Source organism: Channa argus, chromosome 20 (assembly GCF_033026475.1).
Source record: "Channa argus isolate prfri chromosome 20, Channa argus male v1.0, whole genome shotgun sequence".
NCBI lineage: Eukaryota > Metazoa > Chordata > Actinopteri > Anabantiformes > Channidae > Channa > Channa argus.
This window is the reverse complement of record NC_090216.1, coordinates 2,903,812-2,922,834: the sequence shown is the minus strand read 5'-3', so window position 1 is coordinate 2,922,834 and position 19,023 is coordinate 2,903,812. Positions and strand designations below refer to the sequence as shown.

At 39.5% G+C, this 19,023-nt stretch overlaps 2 protein-coding genes across 2 annotated transcripts; one reads left to right on the top strand and one right to left on the bottom strand.

Moving 5' to 3' along the window:
* Window positions 1–12: 12 nt before the first annotated feature.
* On the top strand, window positions 13–10,924 carry armc7 (armadillo repeat containing 7). Its single transcript, XM_067488296.1, has 6 exons — window positions 13–214; window positions 2,129–2,272; window positions 2,395–2,750; window positions 7,064–7,245; window positions 8,287–8,815; window positions 9,640–10,924. The coding sequence occupies exons 1-3, from the start codon at window positions 127–129 to the stop codon at window positions 2,736–2,738; spliced, it is 576 nt and encodes a 191-aa protein (XP_067344397.1). The 5' UTR covers window positions 13–126; the 3' UTR covers window positions 2,739–2,750; window positions 7,064–7,245; window positions 8,287–8,815; window positions 9,640–10,924.
* Window positions 3,913–18,333, bottom strand: LOC137105731 (medium-chain acyl-CoA ligase ACSF2, mitochondrial-like). The gene is made up of 17 exons (XM_067488281.1): window positions 18,317–18,333; window positions 18,012–18,172; window positions 17,005–17,200; window positions 14,503–14,631; window positions 12,748–12,801; window positions 12,550–12,668; window positions 11,081–11,243; window positions 10,726–10,821; window positions 10,348–10,499; window positions 9,851–9,942; window positions 9,614–9,690; window positions 6,813–6,920; window positions 6,533–6,684; window positions 5,826–5,967; window positions 5,414–5,524; window positions 5,260–5,328; window positions 3,913–5,176 (listed from the first exon to the last, which is right to left on the bottom strand). Exons 2-17 carry the CDS (start codon window positions 18,131–18,133, stop codon window positions 5,120–5,122), a joined length of 1,839 nt encoding a protein of 612 aa, XP_067344382.1. The 5' UTR covers window positions 18,134–18,172; window positions 18,317–18,333; the 3' UTR covers window positions 3,913–5,119.
* Between the last annotated feature and the right edge of the window lie 690 nt (window positions 18,334–19,023).

The window sequence follows — 19,023 nt, the reverse complement described above, 5'->3', positions numbered from 1 at the left end:
ATTTAAATGACAGACCAAACCGGAACAACGGGTGAATACGAACGCAGTCCCCGTCGTTTTTGAAGATATTGTTGTTGGTTGATTATCTATTTATATTTTAACTTTAAAGTAAACAGTGGAGCTAATATGTGGAGGAAAGGCTCGTCTGAAGGCTCTGACCGGTTTGAATACTTACAAACTTTGGTCACTGAGTTTCAGGACACGGACAGTGAAGGTGGGTAACACTTCTGTTTTATCTGTCACGTATTAGTCTTTTATTTATTAATATCCTTAAATGACATCTTAGGAAATCTGAAAAATTCTTTGGTGGTATTTCTTAGAATTGCTTTTTGCTTACTTTTATTTATTCGTTTATTTTAAACGCACAAATACACTCACAGGTGGCCGAGGTTAGTGAAATCAAAAGAAAGGGCAGGTGCTTCCTGTACAAGCTGCAGTGCTAAGAACGTGCTTGGTTTGTTTACATTCATCTATTAATTACTAGAGAAAACAAAATCCACAATTAAAGCACAATTTTTACCTTTACCTACAACAAATATGAAATCAGTTCACAATAAATATAATTAAAGTGTGGTTTTGTTGTGTGTAGGACATGTAACATTTGTTTTAATATTGCTGCTAACTGAATAAAAAAGAATTATGGATTTTTAAAGTTGGCTACTTTCTGTAATTGAATTACATTTAACAAGGGCTGAATATCTCAGAGTTCTGCACAAATCATGAGGCACATGTGGAACCAATCTGGAGTAGATTTTTACATGTGTGTTATCAATAGTATCAAATTCGATTAAATACTTTGTTTTTGTGTCAGAAAAAGTGATGCCCAGAAAAAAATCTGTATTTTGTTCCACTTCTGCTTACAAATAGACAAATGGCTCACACTGAATACTCTCGGGTAGAGCCAGCTGAAATAAATTTAGTCTTATACAATAAATCCTCTTTCCTTAAGGCAATAATGTTCCGTTTTTGTTCAGACTGTTTAAAATAAGTGTTGATTCAACTGTGTGATTAATTTGGGAGCTGTAATTTGTACTGCTATATACTTGGGTATATGGCGAAGCTGGTGAATGTTCTCAATCATGCAGGTGTGGTTACCTGATGGTTGTATCATGTCAATTAGACTTCTTTATTCTTGTTTGGAAAGGTTTCAATACTCATCCAAGTAGCCTTTTCAGTCGTAGGGGACCCAGCTATATCCTCCAGCGTAGATCTTGTTTCTTACCTGACCTAATTAGTGGACGATAAAGGACGTGAGAGTGGGGCAGAGTCTAAGGCCTCCTCTTTTGAGACGGGAATTCTCTGCCTAAGCATATCTGCCTCTCTCATATGATTTGTCTCTGTTCAAAATGTGCACATGGTCACCCTCAAACCAGTGTCCTTTGTCCTTCAAGTGAAGGTACACTGCACCTGAGGTGTTGCTTTTCCCGTGCTGGAGCATCCTCCTGTGCAGAGGCTGTTGGTTTTCTCTAATGTAGAGCTATGGACACCGTTCACTGCATTGGACTGCAAAGACAAATGCCCGATACTATGTTGACATCAAAACAGAAGTTTTAATGTCTTTTTGGGTCCCTCAGTCTGAAGAAGCTACTTGGATGAGTAGCAAAACCTTTAACCTAAAAGAGAAAAGTTTACTTGGCATGACTCAATCTCCAGATATGCAAAGAGGTGTTTGTGTTATGTTGCCTAGTTTATATACAGTAAATGGGGTCAGAGAATGATCTGGTTTGACAAGTGTGGAGACTGTGTGTAGTACAATACCTGAAACTGTACCATTTAATACAATACTTTTATTTGTGGGTACCCAGCATCAGGAAAGCGGACATCGATCGTGTCTAGTATGGACCCTGAGAAGGATAAGTGGTTGCAGATGATGGATGGATAATTTTCATAGCGTCATTATTCCATCTCATTATGCTGAGTGATGTAATGCATTATATTTATTGTCATCCCATATTTGAAAAGATACCTGTCAGTGCATCTCCTGCATTTGTTTTTTGTAACATCTTGCCCCTTATCTGCTAATACATATCCATTATAAGCACATGGTGGATTTATCAAAGTCTGGTTTATAGGAATTTGCTTCAGCAGTCATCATTTTTAACTTGCAAAACATTTGTCATTTCCTCAGAGGCAAAGGAGCAAGTGCTGGCTAACCTGGCCAATTTTGCGTACGATCCAAACAACATGGAGTATTTGAGGGAGCTGCAGGTAACCGACCTCTTCTTGGACATGTTGACTGAGGAGAATGAAAACTTAGTGGAGTTTGGGATGGGTGAGTATTACTCTAACAAAAACAGTAAATCATCATCATCATCTGTGCAAATGCTCTCAATCTAAAACTGTCATCGTATCAGCTCACACTTCACACTTCTCTTGTGTACTTTGTGTTCTCAGGGGGGGTGTGTAACCTCAGTATGGACCCTCAGTGCAGAGACATCATCCTGCAAAACAGTGGGATCAGCTTAGTCACGAACTGTCTTTCAAGCCAGAGGGAAGAGACAGTGCTTTCAGCCATCACTACCCTCATGAACCTCATAACGCCCTCGTCACACTCTGAGATCACTGACCCAGCCATCCTGCAGTGCATGATGCGCTTCTCCCTCTCTGAGAGCCCTCGCCTGCACAACCTGGCAGCGGTGTTTCTGCAGGACTGCTGCACCGAGGAGCAGGTGGCCCAGGCAGAGCAGCAGATGCAGGGACAGCAGACAGCAGTCGGGATCCCGCTGCCCAAGGACTAAGTCACAGCTGAGGTACTCGTGGAAATGTTTTTTCATTTATTTTTGCGCTGTGTGTGACAGTGTAGCAAATATCTTACGTGGACAATCCCCCACTTGGGATCGTTTAGATCTTTAGCTAATGTTGCAGAGTCTGGATTTAGTATTACAGAACCCCAAAACCAAATCCCTCTAATGTTACAACATAAGAAAAATACTGAATCATAATAGAAAATTTAAAGACTGAAACCGAAATTTAAAAGGTGCTGCACAGATTACAGCCAGACAGGAATGTGTCATCATTCTACACACATTGACCCATAGTGAAAACATGTCTTTTCAAATTTTTACAAGTTAATTAAAAAAAAACAGAAACTTCTTATCTACTATAGTATTTGGACCCTTTTTCTCTGGTAGATGACGTTGTGTGCAGGTGCAGCCTGTTTGCTTTAGTTTTCCTGTCACAAGCAGAATGGACTCAGGCCTGTGTATCAACGTCCTATATGTGTGTAGATTCATGGGCAATAATAGCATTGTAATTTATTTTTAGATACATTTTCTATGCTGTAAAATGTGCAAAAAGCAGGTTTGGAATATTTTAGTGAGTGTAGCCTGAGTGCTAAAGATATCAATGCAGTTATTTATTGATGATATAAAAACAAAGCCTTTGTTGTTCAGAAAAGATGGACAAAATCATATTTTTAAAACGGGACGTCTTTCTGTAGTATAAATATCACTACACATTTCCCAGCTTTAATGCCATATCTTACAACCCAGAACGGATGCTGGCACACATCAGAGCGAACCGCTTCGACTCTTGCACTTTAGCAAAACCAAGTCCAGAAACATATTAAATCCAAAGCCAAAATATGTAAAATAAACACTGAGTTTCCCCCTTTAGAGCCAAGAGCCCCATCTGTTTGCTTCTGGGTTCTCAAGAGCTACTTCCGGCCGAGCCCTTCAGGTCTAGACAGAAAGTGACATCAAATTCTGCAGACCAGCATCAGACACATGTAGCTTAGTCAGACTCCAGAGGAAATTGGTGTATGATACTTATTTTCATATAACAAAGTTGTCATTAAGTTTCTGCACGTGATAGTATTTTGTAATGGCATTGCAAGGGCTTAGGTTCTGTGCACCTGCCATTGAGTGCAATAATAATTCCTTCATTCTTTCCATAAAGAGAGAGACTCTTGCCTTGTTAAAATGATTTGGTACAAAGTTTATTTCAAGTTGACGGACAGTGAGGAGCTTAGTGGTTTAACAAGTTTAACAAGTTCTGCAATAATCTTTCGTTTACAGACTTGGACACATTTTGTTGGTACCATAGAGAAACTAGGACCCGCAGGTTTCTAGTATTTTGCATCCTTCATTGTTTTTTTTATATTGAATAAAGACCAAGCCTTAGATTACATTTTTAAAGAAAATGGGCAGTGATACATCCTGTAGGATTTAGTCTTTTCAGAACACTTGTCAACAAAGGGAAAATGGCCTAAAAGATGATGCCACCGTAACCTAAACATTCGCACAACCTTCAGAGGCAGTGACTCCAACATGCAATTTGCTCTCTGAGACTTCTGCACCTGCCCACAGCTAGTTTGAAATATCACCAGGATCCCATAACTTCAAATCTTTTTTTTTTCATAGTACCAATTAATTTGTCATGGTTACTTTAGAATATCTGTAAAATAAGCAACAAGTTATCATTTACAATTTAACACATTTCAGTAGGAATTTACAATTTTCACAATTATTGTGAACAGCCTCACAAGACTTTCAATCACTTATAAATCATTTTCAGTTTAGATTTGTTAGACACGCATAAATCTACTTTTGGACGACAGACTATTAAATGAAACAAACTAACCTTTAATTAGCCTTAGAGAAGTTGCATTTAACCATAAGGCCATTAGTTTGTAGTAAAGTGAACATTTTAATAACAAGTTACAAAAATATGTATGTTGAGAACCGACGTACAAATATATATATTTTTTTAAAAGAGGATTTTGTTTTAACCTCAAACATGTAGGCACTGTGTTTTCTAACAAACATTTCTCAGTTATTTTCTCAAAGTTATTTTTGCACTTGCTGAGGACTATTTGCATTTTAGATTAATACACATTTGGCTTATATGTACACTTGTCCATACCACTTAGATACGTTAACAAAATGCAACTGTCTTTTACACATTCCAGAAGCAGAAGGAAGGAAATTGATTTAAAAAAAAAAAAACTGAAAAATAAATGACAGCGTGTGTTTCAGGTATTAAATGTTAACCAGTGTAGTATAGACACAGTTTAACCAATTCATTGCTAACAGTCATTTGGATTGGTACACATCACACGTGATTGGTCTTTGTGATACACAATACAGTAACTGAATGCTCTTTAGTTATAAAACACGCCTCATTTCTTCAGTCCCAGCTGCTTCTCAACCTGTGCTCGTAATTTGTGCTTCTGGATCTGAGAAGAGAGAAAAATTATTCTTTAGAAAACCTAAGCTGCAACATTTAAGCTCAGCTGAGAAGCAGGAAATCAGAAATCACCTTTCCAGTAACCGTGAGCGGGAAACTGGTTGAGAAAAGTACGTAGCGAGGAATCTTGAAGTGGGAGATCTGCAAGGAGAACATGAAGAAAATACTGAGCAGAGTTTTTGTCTGACCTTAGCAAAAGATAGGCATCAAACAAATGGAACCTCACCTGTCCTTTGCAGTAAGCTTTAATCTCTTCTGCAGTGCAGTTCTGTCCGTCTACCAGTATAATGCAGGCACAGACCTCCTCACCCATGCGCTCGTCCACCACGCCAACTACCTGATAAACGGAAAAAGAAAAATATGATGCTTTACAGCAACAGAGAGAGAAGCCGCCTCACTGAATCTGCCATAATTCTAATATAGGCATAAAATCCCCCAAATTATTAGAAAAATAATGACATTTTGAATTACTTTACCTAAGACTATTGATTGTGTATAAAGAGTGAATATATTCATCCTATTGTGTTAACAAATGTAGAAATTTCTTTAATACTTGCATCAGAACTATGTGTAAACATTCTTAGTTTCTCCACAACCTTGATTATATAAAATTACAGCAGCTTGTTGTTTGAACTCACCTGTGCCTCCTTCACTTTGGGGTGTGTGTGCAGAAACTGTTCGATCTCCGCTGGGTAAATGTTCTCTCCTCCTCTGATGATCATGTCTTTGATCCTGCCGTCAATACGACAGTAGCCGTATGCGTCCATGCTGCCGAGGTCTCTGGAAATTAAATGGTAATAGAAATCAACACTTGATTTAAAGGAGCACAACTCATTGAATATTCATTAGAACCCTTCACTTCCTGCATATTCAATGTAGTGTCAAACAGATAAAATTGCAATTTTTATCGCATCACACTATGCAGAATTTTACTAATTTATTAAAATAAAAAGTTTCAAATCTCTACACTTTGGCGTAAAGAGTGAAACTGAAACTTCCAGGTTGCTTTTCAGAAATAAGAAAACCTTATTCAGAATCCTAATGACATTTGTAACATTGCTAAAAACAAATTAGCAGCTTTTTGCATCAATATGCTGTGTAACTTCCTCGTGACGTTAACATGTTAATGGTAATACAGTATTTAGTTTTACAGTGACCTTTTAAAGAACACAATTCACCATGAGCCCTAGAAGCTTGCAGGCATAACTTCATGGGTTCAGGTACTTAGTTTGTTCTTATTTGGTTAGATTCATGCTTCACATAATTCTAACTGAGATGAACATGGTTCATCCTGTCCAGTTACTCAGTTTTGTCAGACATGGGTAAGTTCTAAAGCTCTGCTCACCCAGTTTTGTACCAGCCTTGTGTAGTGATGCACTCCTGTGTTTTATCTTCCTCACCCCAGTATCCCAACATCACACAGGATCCTCTGATCATAATCTCCCCCATCGTTCCTATTGGCACAATCTGTCCGGTTGAAGGGTTCACTACTTTAGCCTGTGGAGGAGGATTAATGTTAGTCAGCAAACAAAGTTCTTCAGGAAGAATTTTATCTTGTTTAATGATACTTCAGAATATCTGCTGCTTGTTTTTAGATTTCCATGAGGAACAGCATGTTGAGCTACCTCTAAGTGATCCAGGATGTACCCGACTGTCTCACACTTCCTTTCCATGTTATCTGTCGGCGAGCCGCAGAACGTAGCAGGGCTGTTCTCTGTGGTGCCGTATACAATCTATGATGACACAAACAAAAGAGGGTTGCAGAAAAGGGGGGGGGAGACACGAATTACAGTGAAACATTTCAGATTTCGAAGTTGATTAATTGTATCCCTAATCAATGTTGTCTTAACATCCTCTTCATTCCTCTGTTTTCCAGAGCAGACCTCCACCTCTCTAGATTTTCCTCCACCTGCTCCCTGCTCTCACTACAAATCACAATGTCATCTGCAAACATCATAGTCCATGGAGATTCCTGTCTAACCTCATCTGTCAGCCTGTCCATCACCAGAGCAAACAAGAAGGGGCTCAGAGCTGATCCTTGATGCAAGTGTGGAGGAGGTATGTAATCAGGACCAACTGCCTTTCTGCTCTTCATCCTCTTCAACATCCTCCTCACTTCACTCTTACTAATCTTTGCTACTTCACACGTCTTCTACTCTTTGTTCTCTTTCATTTTCCTCATTCATCAACTCTTCAAAGTTCTTCCATCTTCCATCCTCCCATCTCTATCTCTTTGTCTCAAATCCACCTCTCCATCTTTAGTGTCCAACCTAGCGTACAAGACATCATATGCTGTTTGTTTGGCCTTTGCCACCTCTATCTTCACCTTACGCTGCATGTCCCTGTTCTCCTGTCTACTCTCTTCAGTCCTCTCAGTCCCACTTCTTCTTACCCAACCTCTTTCTCTGTATACACTCCTGAACTTCCTCGTTCCACCACCAAGTCTCCTTGTCCACTTCCTCCTCCTACCCGTCTCCCTGATCACATTAGCTGTAGTGGTCCAGTCGTCTGGAAGCACCTCCAAACCACACAGAGTCTGTCTCAGCTCCTCCCTGAAAACTAAACAACATTCTTCCTTTTTCAACTTCCACCAACTCTGCCGTTGTCCTCTTCATCTTCCTCACCACCAGCATTTTACACAGCACCATCATGTGTTGTCTGGCTACACTCTCCCCTACCAACACTTTGCAGTCACGCCGGCATAAGATGTCGTCCACCTGAGTTCTTCTACCTCCACTCTTGTACGTCACCCTATGTTCCTGCCTCTTCTGGAAGAAAGTGTTCACTACAGCCATTTCCATTTTCACCTCTAGAACATTCCTCACAAACTCTTCTTTCAGGATAGAGATTTGATTTAGATTCCATATGATTTAGATTTGATTTGATTTAAAAATCAGAAGGGGGGTCGTATATTTAATTACAGCACTGTATTGCTTACATACACTAACAGTAGCTCAGAGTTTTAAGTTCAAATCTGGCAGAAAGATTCAAGTCCATTGGAAAATCAGAGAAAATGATATTCCCAAAAAGAAAAAAAAAAGAAGCTAGATCTCTAGATTCCATTATTCTGATCAAACTTTTTTTTTCCATTTTTAACAGCTTTGCTTCTCTCGGGAGGCTTGTTTCTGCTTGTTCCTGTTTTGCTACAAGACTTGAAGTCACTATAACCAAATCACAGGAGGAGCTGGGATTGATCCAACAACCCTGGGGTAGGTTGACAACTGCTCTACCTCCTGATCCACAGACTTTAGAGATTAGATCTCAGGCCCTCAACAAGTTGAAGGAGCCCATCTACCTTTACCTGTCCAGCAATGACATCATGAGCATCACGCCTAACATCTTTGAACACTATTGGCTAAAACAAGCTCAGGGAGCTGCAGACCTTCACAGGTGCCAAAGACTTGTGCTGGCTGCATATGAGCGGAAATGAGCTGATCAACCTGCAGCCAGGATATACTTCACCTAGAGAGGAACAAGATGTCCACCTATCCCAGGACAGCAATGAGCAAACTGTGTGGTGGAGGAACTCACACTGGGGACAAAAAACCCACGAGGACCCTCTAGCATGTGACTTCCAGTGCTTTGGACGCTATATGGAGAAACTACACCTGCTGAGGTCTGGGAAAAGGTCAGTCTGTGGTTTTACTGCGTATAAAAAGTAATATTGCTGTAGGAAGGAGTCCGACATCCTGAAATAAAGTCTGTAGATTTTCAGCTTTCATTCTACAGCATACAATTAATTAGTAATTAGTAAATACTCCACCTCTCTTTTTGATCATGTAGGTGTCTTAAAAAAGACTGTTGCTAAGTGGCAAAATCAGACTGCAGCCGTTGGTGGTACCATAGACCTTTAAGTCATTAAGTTATTTTGTTTAATAGCCTTCTTACTTCTGGAAACTGTATTTAAGCATTAAACATTCAACTTGACTAACAGTCTTAAAAGGAATATGCTGTGAATAAAGTGTATCAGCAGCCTCGATGGTGATGGACACACATCCTCAACACAGCAGGGACATGATGATAAAGCATTAATGTTGTTATAATGTGGTTGGTCAGTTTAGTTTTCTGTTTCTCTCCGTTACATGTGATCCTAAACTTTGGACGTTGACTTTGCCATTGTCTTTGGCCATCGCCAATTTCTCTGTTTAGCAGCTCGCTCCATCTAACGAACACGTAGCATGATGTGAACAATAACAATCCTCCACTCAACACACAGTAAATAATTATAGGGATTAAACAGTGCTTTGATGCTTTTATGCTCTCTCTAAAGGATTTTCAGGGATTTGATTCCTTTTAGTTTGTTACATAATCTAGTCAATTTGTAAAGTACATTTCTGGACAGAATTGTCTGATGGAATACATTTGAATTCTTGTATAATCTTTTAAATGGGAAAACTCTAAGTTGAGTTTGTATATTTGCACTTACTGTTATTCCTTTCATTCCCATTTCAGTAACAATCTTCTTTATGAGCTCTGGAGGACAAGGGGAACCAGCCACAATGCCTAGAGGACAAAAACAGAGGAGCATCTGTGAGATTAACACTGCTACGAGACAAGCAACAGGCTTTATGGATAATATCAGCACAAAGAAGGTCAAAGTAAAGGCAGCAGTTTGTGTGTCTGCTGCTGTTATGTATGAAAACAGAATCAACATTCTCTTCACCTGCTTCTAATGACGACAGGTCATATTTAGCCAAGTCGGGCTGGTTAACCATATCCACATACATGGTGGGGGTGCCGTAAACAAAAGTGCACCTGAGAGGGGGGAAAAGGCAGGACACAAAAATATCAAAACGACAAACATACAAAAACACTGAAAAGCCTGCTCCCATAGATGCTAAGCATGTCTACAGTAACTACTGTTTCAGGAGCTTTTCCTGCTTTCTGTTGTAAAAATGCTGCAGATCCTGACTTTTTTTTTATATTAAGACTAAAAGCTGTGTTTTTCTTAAGCATGTACCCACAAAAGGACAAAGCAAACTCTGTTTTTATAGTCAACATTAATGAACCCTAAGATACAATGCTCAGGGCCACTGGTTATTAGATTCAAAGAACATTTAGCAAAGTTCTTACAGGCGCCGTTGCATTTTGCAGTATTAGATAAAGTATTATTTTATTTTAAAACATTTTAGACTAAATGTAAAGAACTGTAGAATTTACCTCTCACTCTCCAGAGCTGCTAAATTGGCCTTCCCATCGTACCCTGCAGAGGGAAAGACCAGGGAGACGCCGTGCACGGCCATACACATCCCACCACCCACAGAACCAAGGCAGTGGTACAGAGGCACAGGTAGACAGATGCGAAGATGAGGCTACAGGAAGGTAAATTTGTGGTCAAAGACAGGAAAGCTTTGCAGTAGATTATGCAGGATGATGTCGGACCATTTGGAATTAAGCAGCATATGGGTTTTATGGACAGACGCTGCTAAATGACCAGAGGGAAGAGATATGTTTTTCCTGGGATTTGAACATATGACAGTTGGCATCTGTCTAGATAAGTAATATATAGTGAGGACATAAAAAAAACTGTGGTCTCACCCTCCAGTTGTATCCAAGTCTCCTGCCAACAAGGTAGGAATTGTTGACAATGTTGTGGTGAGACAAAGTGGCCCCCTTTGGAGTCCCAGTGGTGCCCTGGTGACAAACATTAGAAATTAAAGTATTAGCGTATATTTTCAGCCTGTAAGTACAATTAATCCTGTGCCGATTTAAAAAATAAAAAAGGAATCGAAATTTGTGCACCAACGTCTTGTGATTTTCTTCTATAAAAGGTGTGTTATGTGAACAATTAGCACCAGAAATAGTAAAGTTCAAAGAAATGAATGAGAGCAAACAGGCTTCAGCTAACTCAAGACTTCATGGCTCACGTCAGCAGGAATTATTCAGCAATTACCGAAGTGAACTGGATGTTGATGGGGTCGTCAAATGACAGCGTCTTCTGCAGATCCTGCAGCTGCTTTACGTACTGGCTGCTGCCTGCCTGCATCACATCTTCAAAGTGGAGCATTCCTGGCTGTCGACTGTCCAGAACGATCACAGAGCGGAGATCTGGGAGCCTGAGGGGGGAGAGTGTAATCCTGAATGTTTCTGAGCAGTAACAAGAATATTTAACATACTGAGGTCAGGATGTCAAATTCACCAAGTGTGGTACCAACCAAACTAAAAGAACTCTACATGTTTGATGGCAGGAATATTTTTCAACTGTGAACTATTCACCTTCAGGCAGTGAAGAGTCAAAGTCCAAAATGTAGGAGGCTTTGTCCTGATCTACATTGGTGGTAGAGCAGTAAATGTACTTTGACAAATCGACTACTTGGTCTTTAGTGTATTTGCACACTATTTTTTTTCAGAACTGCACTACCGCACTGAGAACGGCGCTACCTCACTTTATTGCCTTATTGCTCTTACATTGTTTGCTCTTACTTTTTATTTTATTTCTATTTTTTGTCAACTCTCATTTTACTTACTGTGTGACATTTAGAGTGGAGGGCAAAGTAAGAATTTCATTGTACAGGGAAACATGCGTTCTATCTGTGCATATGACAATAAACACTTTGAATCTTTGAATATTAGAAGACATTTTAGGGTTTTCTCTTCCAAAAGTGAAATATAAATGCAAACACTAATAAATCCTAATGAAAAAGACAACACAGTAGAAAACCCGACATTTTAGTCTTATTTCTGAATAAATATGACTTATAACATGATCAGAGGTCCTACAACCATAAAAGGGAACACAATTAAAACATCATAGAATTAAAGTCGTTCCCTTCTTTGCATATTCATATTCATGCATTGCAAAAGTATGTGATCCTCTATGAGATTAGAATCAAGTCTTTCAGTGAGAGAACAACGAGGTGATCTACCAACAAGGATCAGACCAAGACCAAGGTGTGTGAGTGTCACAAGAAACCCCAGGGTAACATGTTCATGGATCCACCATTCGTGACAACAGTGGTGAAAGTGGCAGATGGATAAACAGGGAGAGTGGTGAAACAAAAAGCAGCGAGTACTGACCGATAAGAGAGATCGTATTTCTCCTTCATTAGCCTCCATGATGCCCCTGAAAAATGTGATTTAGTGCTCTATAATTACAACTGAATAATTGTGGCTGTGCCACCTTCTGACCAGAGCTTTAGTCGAAAAAATAAGAAAGAAATCTCAGACTGAATAAAAGATGTGTTAATGTGTAATTTGTGTGCAATTCCTAAAAGCACCAGAACGTAATGTCGGTTTCTTAATGTCAGCCACAGAACTCATGACGTGATCGGTGCATTTTTATGTGTTTTTAATGTTTTGTGCTGCTCCCTGAGAAAAACTGAGACGAGGGAGAATGACAGGTGAACACAGGTTAGGGGTTACCTGGAGCTCCTGATGTCTCCTGGACTGGACGAATCGATCTCTGGACATATCTGTCTCAGCATGTCGCAGTACTTCTGGGTCTTAAACTCCGTGGGGCAAACCACAGCTTTACAACCGACCTGTGAAAAGACGGAGAGCGGAGGATTCAGCTTTCTGAAGATGACATTACAGGAAAACCAGTTTTTAAAAGTCACTGACCTTCCGCAAAGCGAACTCCACCTCCTGCAGCTGGTACGCCGGGTTCACAGACACCTGTTGGGTGGTAAAACAAAAAAAAAAAAGGTGCTCAGGATTGAGAGGAAACTAAAGGCTGACTGACCTGCTGACTCTGTGCACATCTCAGCTCGTAAATCCTTCAGGAGTCATAGTCACAGGCAGAGTTATACTTGTGCCATGTTCATTCTATTCCTTAATTTATTGTACTCAGAGATATTTAATGAAAAAGAAAACGTCTCGTGCCCTGATGTCTGAGTTTATTGGAGTGATGACGGACTCATCAGTAAGTGGACCTTCCAGATACAAGTGCATTTTTACTACAATCCTTTAAAAGAGGATTTTGCACTCAGGTGAAATCCATGCAACACGCTGTGTGACGTCTAAAACCAAATGGCTGCACCAGTGATGAGTTAGGTGTGTTAGGTTTAATTATGTTCAGTCTTTTATTGTAGATGCTTGTTAAAAAACCTAAATTAAACCAACTACGATTCAGTATTGTAATAAAACTACTTTTTAGATGTATTTGAATTTACAATAGAAAAAATCCACTACAGCAGGAACTTAAGTGAAAATGCTGTGAACAAATTTAAGGAAATGATTCTTTCATCATTTGCTTCACCACTTGTCAATACAATGAAGAGTAGCCACCTTAACTTTACTCCTGCACAAGCTGATTATCCTAAAAATGTACTAAAATTCCCCAAAAACATCAGAACAGCATATTATTCATCACCAATAGAGGACAATAACATCAACCACCCCAGTTTCTGTTCAACACTGTAGCCAGGCTGACTAAGAGCCTGGTTTTCCCTTAACTCTGAGCAGCAATGACTTCATGACTTTCTTTATGAATAAAATTGCAGCTATTAGAGAAAGAATCCACCAGATCCTCCCGTACAACATTGCTAGAATCATCAATAAGGCCTCAATCCCTCTTAGACTGATTTTTATCCATAGATCTCTCTGAGCTAACTTCAATTGTTACCTCATCTAAACTAACAACCTGGCTCTTTTCTTTTCTCTCTCCACTTTCCACTCACCCCCAGCCAGTCAAGGCAGATGGCCGCCCACCCTGAGCCTGGTTCTGCTGGAAACTTCTTCCATTAAAGGGAGTTTTTCCTCTCCACTGTTTCTCTAAACATCTTTACAGTCTTGACTTTATTATTTACACCCGGATCCTGAGCTGAACTTTTAAAGTGACTGAATCAACACGGGTGGAGAACAGGCTGGATGTGTCAAATACACCAGAACGTTGTTAAACAGTTCTATCTTGTGATTTGATTGATTATTTTATTCCACGCACTTTATCATCCAGCCCCATCCACCGGCTCAGAAGCTCTATAAACAGTGCAAACAAGAAGGGGCTGAACAAGGGCTATTTTTAACTGTGCACGAATGTGCATTTGGTGTTCAAGTATTTCTGGCAGGAGGACAGAGTGTGTGAGGGAAATAAACGACAGTGTCTGTGTGTGTGTGTGTGTGCTCATAGTAATGAAGGAACATGTCATCCAGGGAAAAGAGTGGACAACAACAAAGCTCTGTGGCACAGAGGAAAAGGTTACATCTGGGTCTGAACCCACAGATATCACCCAGCGGTTGGAGGTTAATTATTGATTTTCATCTTTTCATGGTATCTGTTGACTAAAATTAAAAAGAGAGAATATCACTAAACTGCAATCAAATATTGTATTAGCCTTGTTTACAGGGCCGTGCTGCCACACTATAGGTCTGACTCACCAAAATAATGCCAGCTTTAGCCGTTGCAAACTGAAACAGGAGCCACTTGTAAGTGTTGGGTCCCCACATGCCAAGCCGGTCCCCTTTCTTCAGTCCAAGTGCCAGGAGTCCAGCTGCAGCCTGGTCCACCTGCACATATATATTCATTATTGATATTTTGTAACTGGTCTTGATTTTTTGAATGTTTAAAAAAAAAAAAAAAAAAAAAAAAAAAAAAAAAAAACTGTGTGCAGAATGACATGTTAATTAAAAAAAATAAAAATAACTGTCTTAGGTGTTTTGTATGAGCTCTAGGCAAATTAATACATCCATCTATTTATAATTTAGGACCACTTGTCCTCTTTAGGATTACAGGGGGCTGGAACCTATCCCAGCTGTCATTGGTCCACCCTTGACATGTCTCCGGTCCATCTCAGGATCTGGACAAGGCCTGTACTTTTATGCTGAGGTGGTGACACACCAAGACGATGGTCGATCATCAGTCCATGTCGCACCCTCATTGAGCATCCGGCGGCCTAGTTTTTGCAGTGCATCCTGTGTCAGTGGCATTAGTCAGCTGATTCAGCATGTTGACTCAATGAGAGAGACAACTCTGACTGGCTGTTCAGCTCAGCAAATCAGTGTGTGGGAAGTAATGAATAAAAATAAATGTCGGAGTCAAGACGGCACACGTGGAGACTCGGCTCATTTATTTCACAACGACATGGCCAATGAGGGAAGTGATACTGTTGGTGGTAAATGACAGCAGTGTGAAAATGGTGAGCACATTTGTTTAGGCCTCTGGGCAGCATGGTGGTGGAGTGGTTAGCTGTACTGCCTCACAGCTAAAAAGGTCTTTGGTTTGAATCCCCCGGCCACCTTTTCTTTCATGCCTGCTGGTGTAAAGAGCTATTTCACTTGTCGGCCCAGATGAAGGCAACGTGGTAAAATTTAAAATATTTATTTAAAAAAGTAACAGTTGGGACTGATGACCAGAGAAATCAGCTTCTTAGTGGGCTACTTAAGGTATATGTTTGAGCAGTGGTTTCTAAAATCCTGCTCTTCTCGTTTTCCCACTGCCGATAATCTGGACCAGGTGTGTTCAGTCCATCAGAAGTGAGAAGATAACAAGTTGCTTTTTCTACCCCCACCCCACCCTGACCTGAGATGGTATCTTTCAGTTTCTGATTGACTGTGCCCACATGATTCAAGGCAGGAAACAGTTTAGGAGCATGTACTTAGTACTTCAAAGTGAAAAATGTTTTTGTTCTGTTCTTATAGTTTAGATTTTTTGTATTTTTGGTTCATGCAAGTTGGTGAATAATAAACAAAGGTAGTTGAAAAGTGGTTTTCTGTTTAACCAATTCTCTGCACAAAATAAATCTACATCATCATCTTTTAAATGATCAAAACTATTGTTCATCGTTTTGGATTATTATTAGCAATAGGTTTCTTCCTTCATGTCTTGTGAATGTTTATTTTCCTTCCTTTGTTTTACACCACCCATAATACAGAATAGCTTGTGACATGTAGTAATCAGGAAAAACAAGAAGAATAAAAAAGCAGCATTTTACGAGCAGACCTTGTCGGGTCATCGCCCGTTCTGGAGCAGTTTACTTTTTACAAGTTGTTGCCCAACGCTTCTTTTGAGGAGCAAAGTCTAAAACTTCGCTATAGGATGTGCTGAGTCGGTCTTTTCAAACCATGTTGTTTCCTGAAGACAAAAATGTCAACAACTGCATTGTCCTTTTCTTAAAAACAGTTGTTGCAGAATAGCAAAAGGAATAATCATATCATAAAACTATCAAGCTGTAATAATGTCAGATTGAACTAGTGCCTGCCAAAAAGGGCGGGCTGATTGTTCTCTGTGCATCAGGTCAAGAACATCAACTTGAGGCACCACTGGAAATATTTCTTACAGTTACTAGGTGAAAGTTCACAACCTGAACAGGACTGAACACAGGTGACTATAAGAGTCAATTCCCACAGTACAAACTTGTTCAGGCACCAGGGGCCATTTACACACTAAACATTTTTTACAACCTGCTGCACAGGTCAAAGAGATCGAGCTTTGGGTTTGAAAATGCAATCGTTCTTGTGGAACTGTAAATCACACTTCCTTCAAGGACTTCTACCCCAGAAAAGGCTCTTGGACTTTAGCTTCTGGGAAAGAAAAGTAGCAGGAACTTTTTGGTTGGAAATGGGATTTAAGATGAGTTTTTTACGGATGATCTTTGGAAGGTTATGCTGTATTTACCTTGTATGTTTACTGTGTGTACTCCCCTTGGGCAAGTTTTCCCATAGAGAAAACCTATATCTTTGATATGTATGGTGGGGTGCTGCCTGATGTAGATCTGGGATGCAAACATTGTGTTGATTAAGTAAGTTAAGAGATGGCCCTATATGAAATTACAGTCTACACATGTTAGATTTTTTAATTTTATGAATTAACATAACTTTTTTTCTGAAAAAGCTATATTGGAGTTTTGTTTACAGGGTATAAGCTCAGAGGAAAAGACTCACATCCTGCTGAAACTGGGCAAAAGTCTTGCGGACTCCTTCTTGTACAAAGACCATGGCTTCTCTGTCAGGCCAGCGCTCCACAGACCTCAGCAGGGTCTCTGCCACTGTAGAGTGGAGCAAAGATGTGGACGAGGTGCCGTGGGCATAACTGGTAGTGAGAGTCGGGACGATGGGTGGAGAGTCCACGTGGATTCCACTGCAGGGAGACAGGTGATATTTAGACACAACTGTGGGCATAAGTTTTATGGTGACTATAAAATGAGTCAAAATTGCTTTTTTAAAAAGATGAAAAAGTGCTTTTACCTTTATGTTGCCAAAACTACAAATGCGACGATTGGTTAGAACGTTATTTAATGTTACAGGGTGGGTGGGAGGCCCCGAGGTCAAGTAGAGAAGTGTTTATTCAACAAGAAAAATAAAATACCTATACTCAACTAAGGTAAATAATAGATTGAACAAATATGCAAAAATGTGGTTATGGTTTGCAAAGAAAGGATGACAGATTTTGATGCACAAAATTCCACATTTTTTGGGACATATTTCGCATCAAGCAAAACTTTACGGAAAAATAAAAAAAGTGTCTTTTTCTATAATTTACTTTGTGAAATGTTTAAAAGTAAAGTAATGTGTGGAAGTAGATTGTATGTGGTTAACAGTTTGTTAAGCTTAAAAAGGAGAAGTTAATCATTAACATCTGAAATGTGAGACCAGGACCATTTTTTTGTAAAGGGTCACAAAAATACAGTGGAGAATAAGATTCCCTTTGGAAATGAGTTGTAGTCGAGCAAAAAGTATGACAGACATAACATTACATATATCAGTATCTTATGCGGCATAATTGGCTGCAAAGTTTTTTTATTGTTTGTAATGTTCAAGCTGTCTAAGGACTAACGTTTGCAGGCTTGTGTAAAACCCTCTGACTCACAGATATGCGAATCCATATGCTTATGAAAATGTTCTAGACTCAACATTATCCAGCTCCAGTGTATTTACTTTTCAGTACTCACCGACTGGCAGCAGGTAAAACTGGCTGACGTGTCCACGGTCTCCGCAAAACGTCCAAAACTCGGTGAAACACACGGCGGTGGTTTCGGAGGGAGCGAGAACAAACGGCAACACCGGGAATCATCGTGCAGGTGCTGCTCGTCTGCTCCAAACTACCCGCAGACTGTATGAAAGTGCTATTATTATTACTACTAAATTAAAACAGCAGCAGCAGCGATTCAACAACAACAACAAAAAGTATAAATAAGTTATATCTGACGTTTAAAACGAGCAAAAGTGACCTAAGTGTTCGGTACGATTCACACACCTCCTCCTGGACGCCTCTTATCCATGTTACACCTCAACTTCCGTTTGCAAATATTAGGAAGTTTTTTTAAGAAATGTATATCATGATAAAAATTATATTTAAAACATGATTATTTACTTAAACATCTCATTGTATTACCTATAATATTTTATATGTATAAATAAAAGTTGCTTCATGCCAAATATCACAACTTATATCCAGAGGACTATTTTCCGGGACGGACTGAACCGCGAAAACGGCAGGAAAAAAACGCAAATTCGATCATTTTACAAATGTACTATTCGTTTATTTCACTGTATGTTTGTCAGCTAATGTGTGGAGAAAAGGCCAGTCTGAAGCATCTGACCGGTGTGAATATCTACAAGTCTGTGCACAGAAATTTTACTGGAATGTGGGTGGATGGCGTTAGAGGGATTTATTTACTTTTATTTATTTATTTATTTTTCCTAAAAACAGGCCCAGAAAACTCTTGAAGAGTTTGGAGTTTGTTTCAGAAAGAAAGTTCAAGTTATCAGTATTCGTACCATCGTGTAGAAACACTTCTACTTGACAAAATCCTGCATGGAAACAATTGCAAAAAATATTAGCAATGAAATAAACTGGAATTACCAAAAGTAACAGTACTCACTATGCAAAATGACTTGTTTTTAAAATGTACGTGTCAGTGCTCTCTGGTGGGCAAAATATGTATGTGTATGGCATCACTT

What these genes read in the sequence shown, in the direction of transcription:
- armc7 (XM_067488296.1), top strand. Translation starts at nt 127, where the DNA reads ATGTGGAGGAAAGGCTCGTCTGAAGGCTCTGACCGGTTTGAATACTTA. An exon ending in TCAGGACACGGACAGTGAAG is followed by an intron (nt 215 to 2,128) that starts GTGGGTAACACT and finishes TCATTTCCTCAG; the next exon opens with AGGCAAAGGAGCAAGTGCTG. An exon ending in CTTAGTGGAGTTTGGGATGG is followed by an intron (nt 2,273 to 2,394) that starts GTGAGTATTACT and finishes TTGTGTTCTCAG; the next exon opens with GGGGGGTGTGTAACCTCAGT.
- LOC137105731 (XM_067488281.1), bottom strand. Translation starts at nt 18,133, where the DNA reads ATGATTCCCGGTGTTGCCGTTTGTTCTCGCTCCCTCCGAAACCACCGC. An exon ending in GTTTTACCTGCTGCCAGTCG is followed by an intron (nt 17,201 to 18,011) that starts GTGAGTACTGAA and finishes GTCTCCCTGCAG; the next exon opens with TGGAATCCACGTGGACTCTC. An exon ending in CGCTCACGGTTACTGGAAAG is followed by an intron (nt 5,177 to 5,259) that starts GTGATTTCTGAT and finishes CTCTCTTCTCAG; the next exon opens with ATCCAGAAGCACAAATTACG.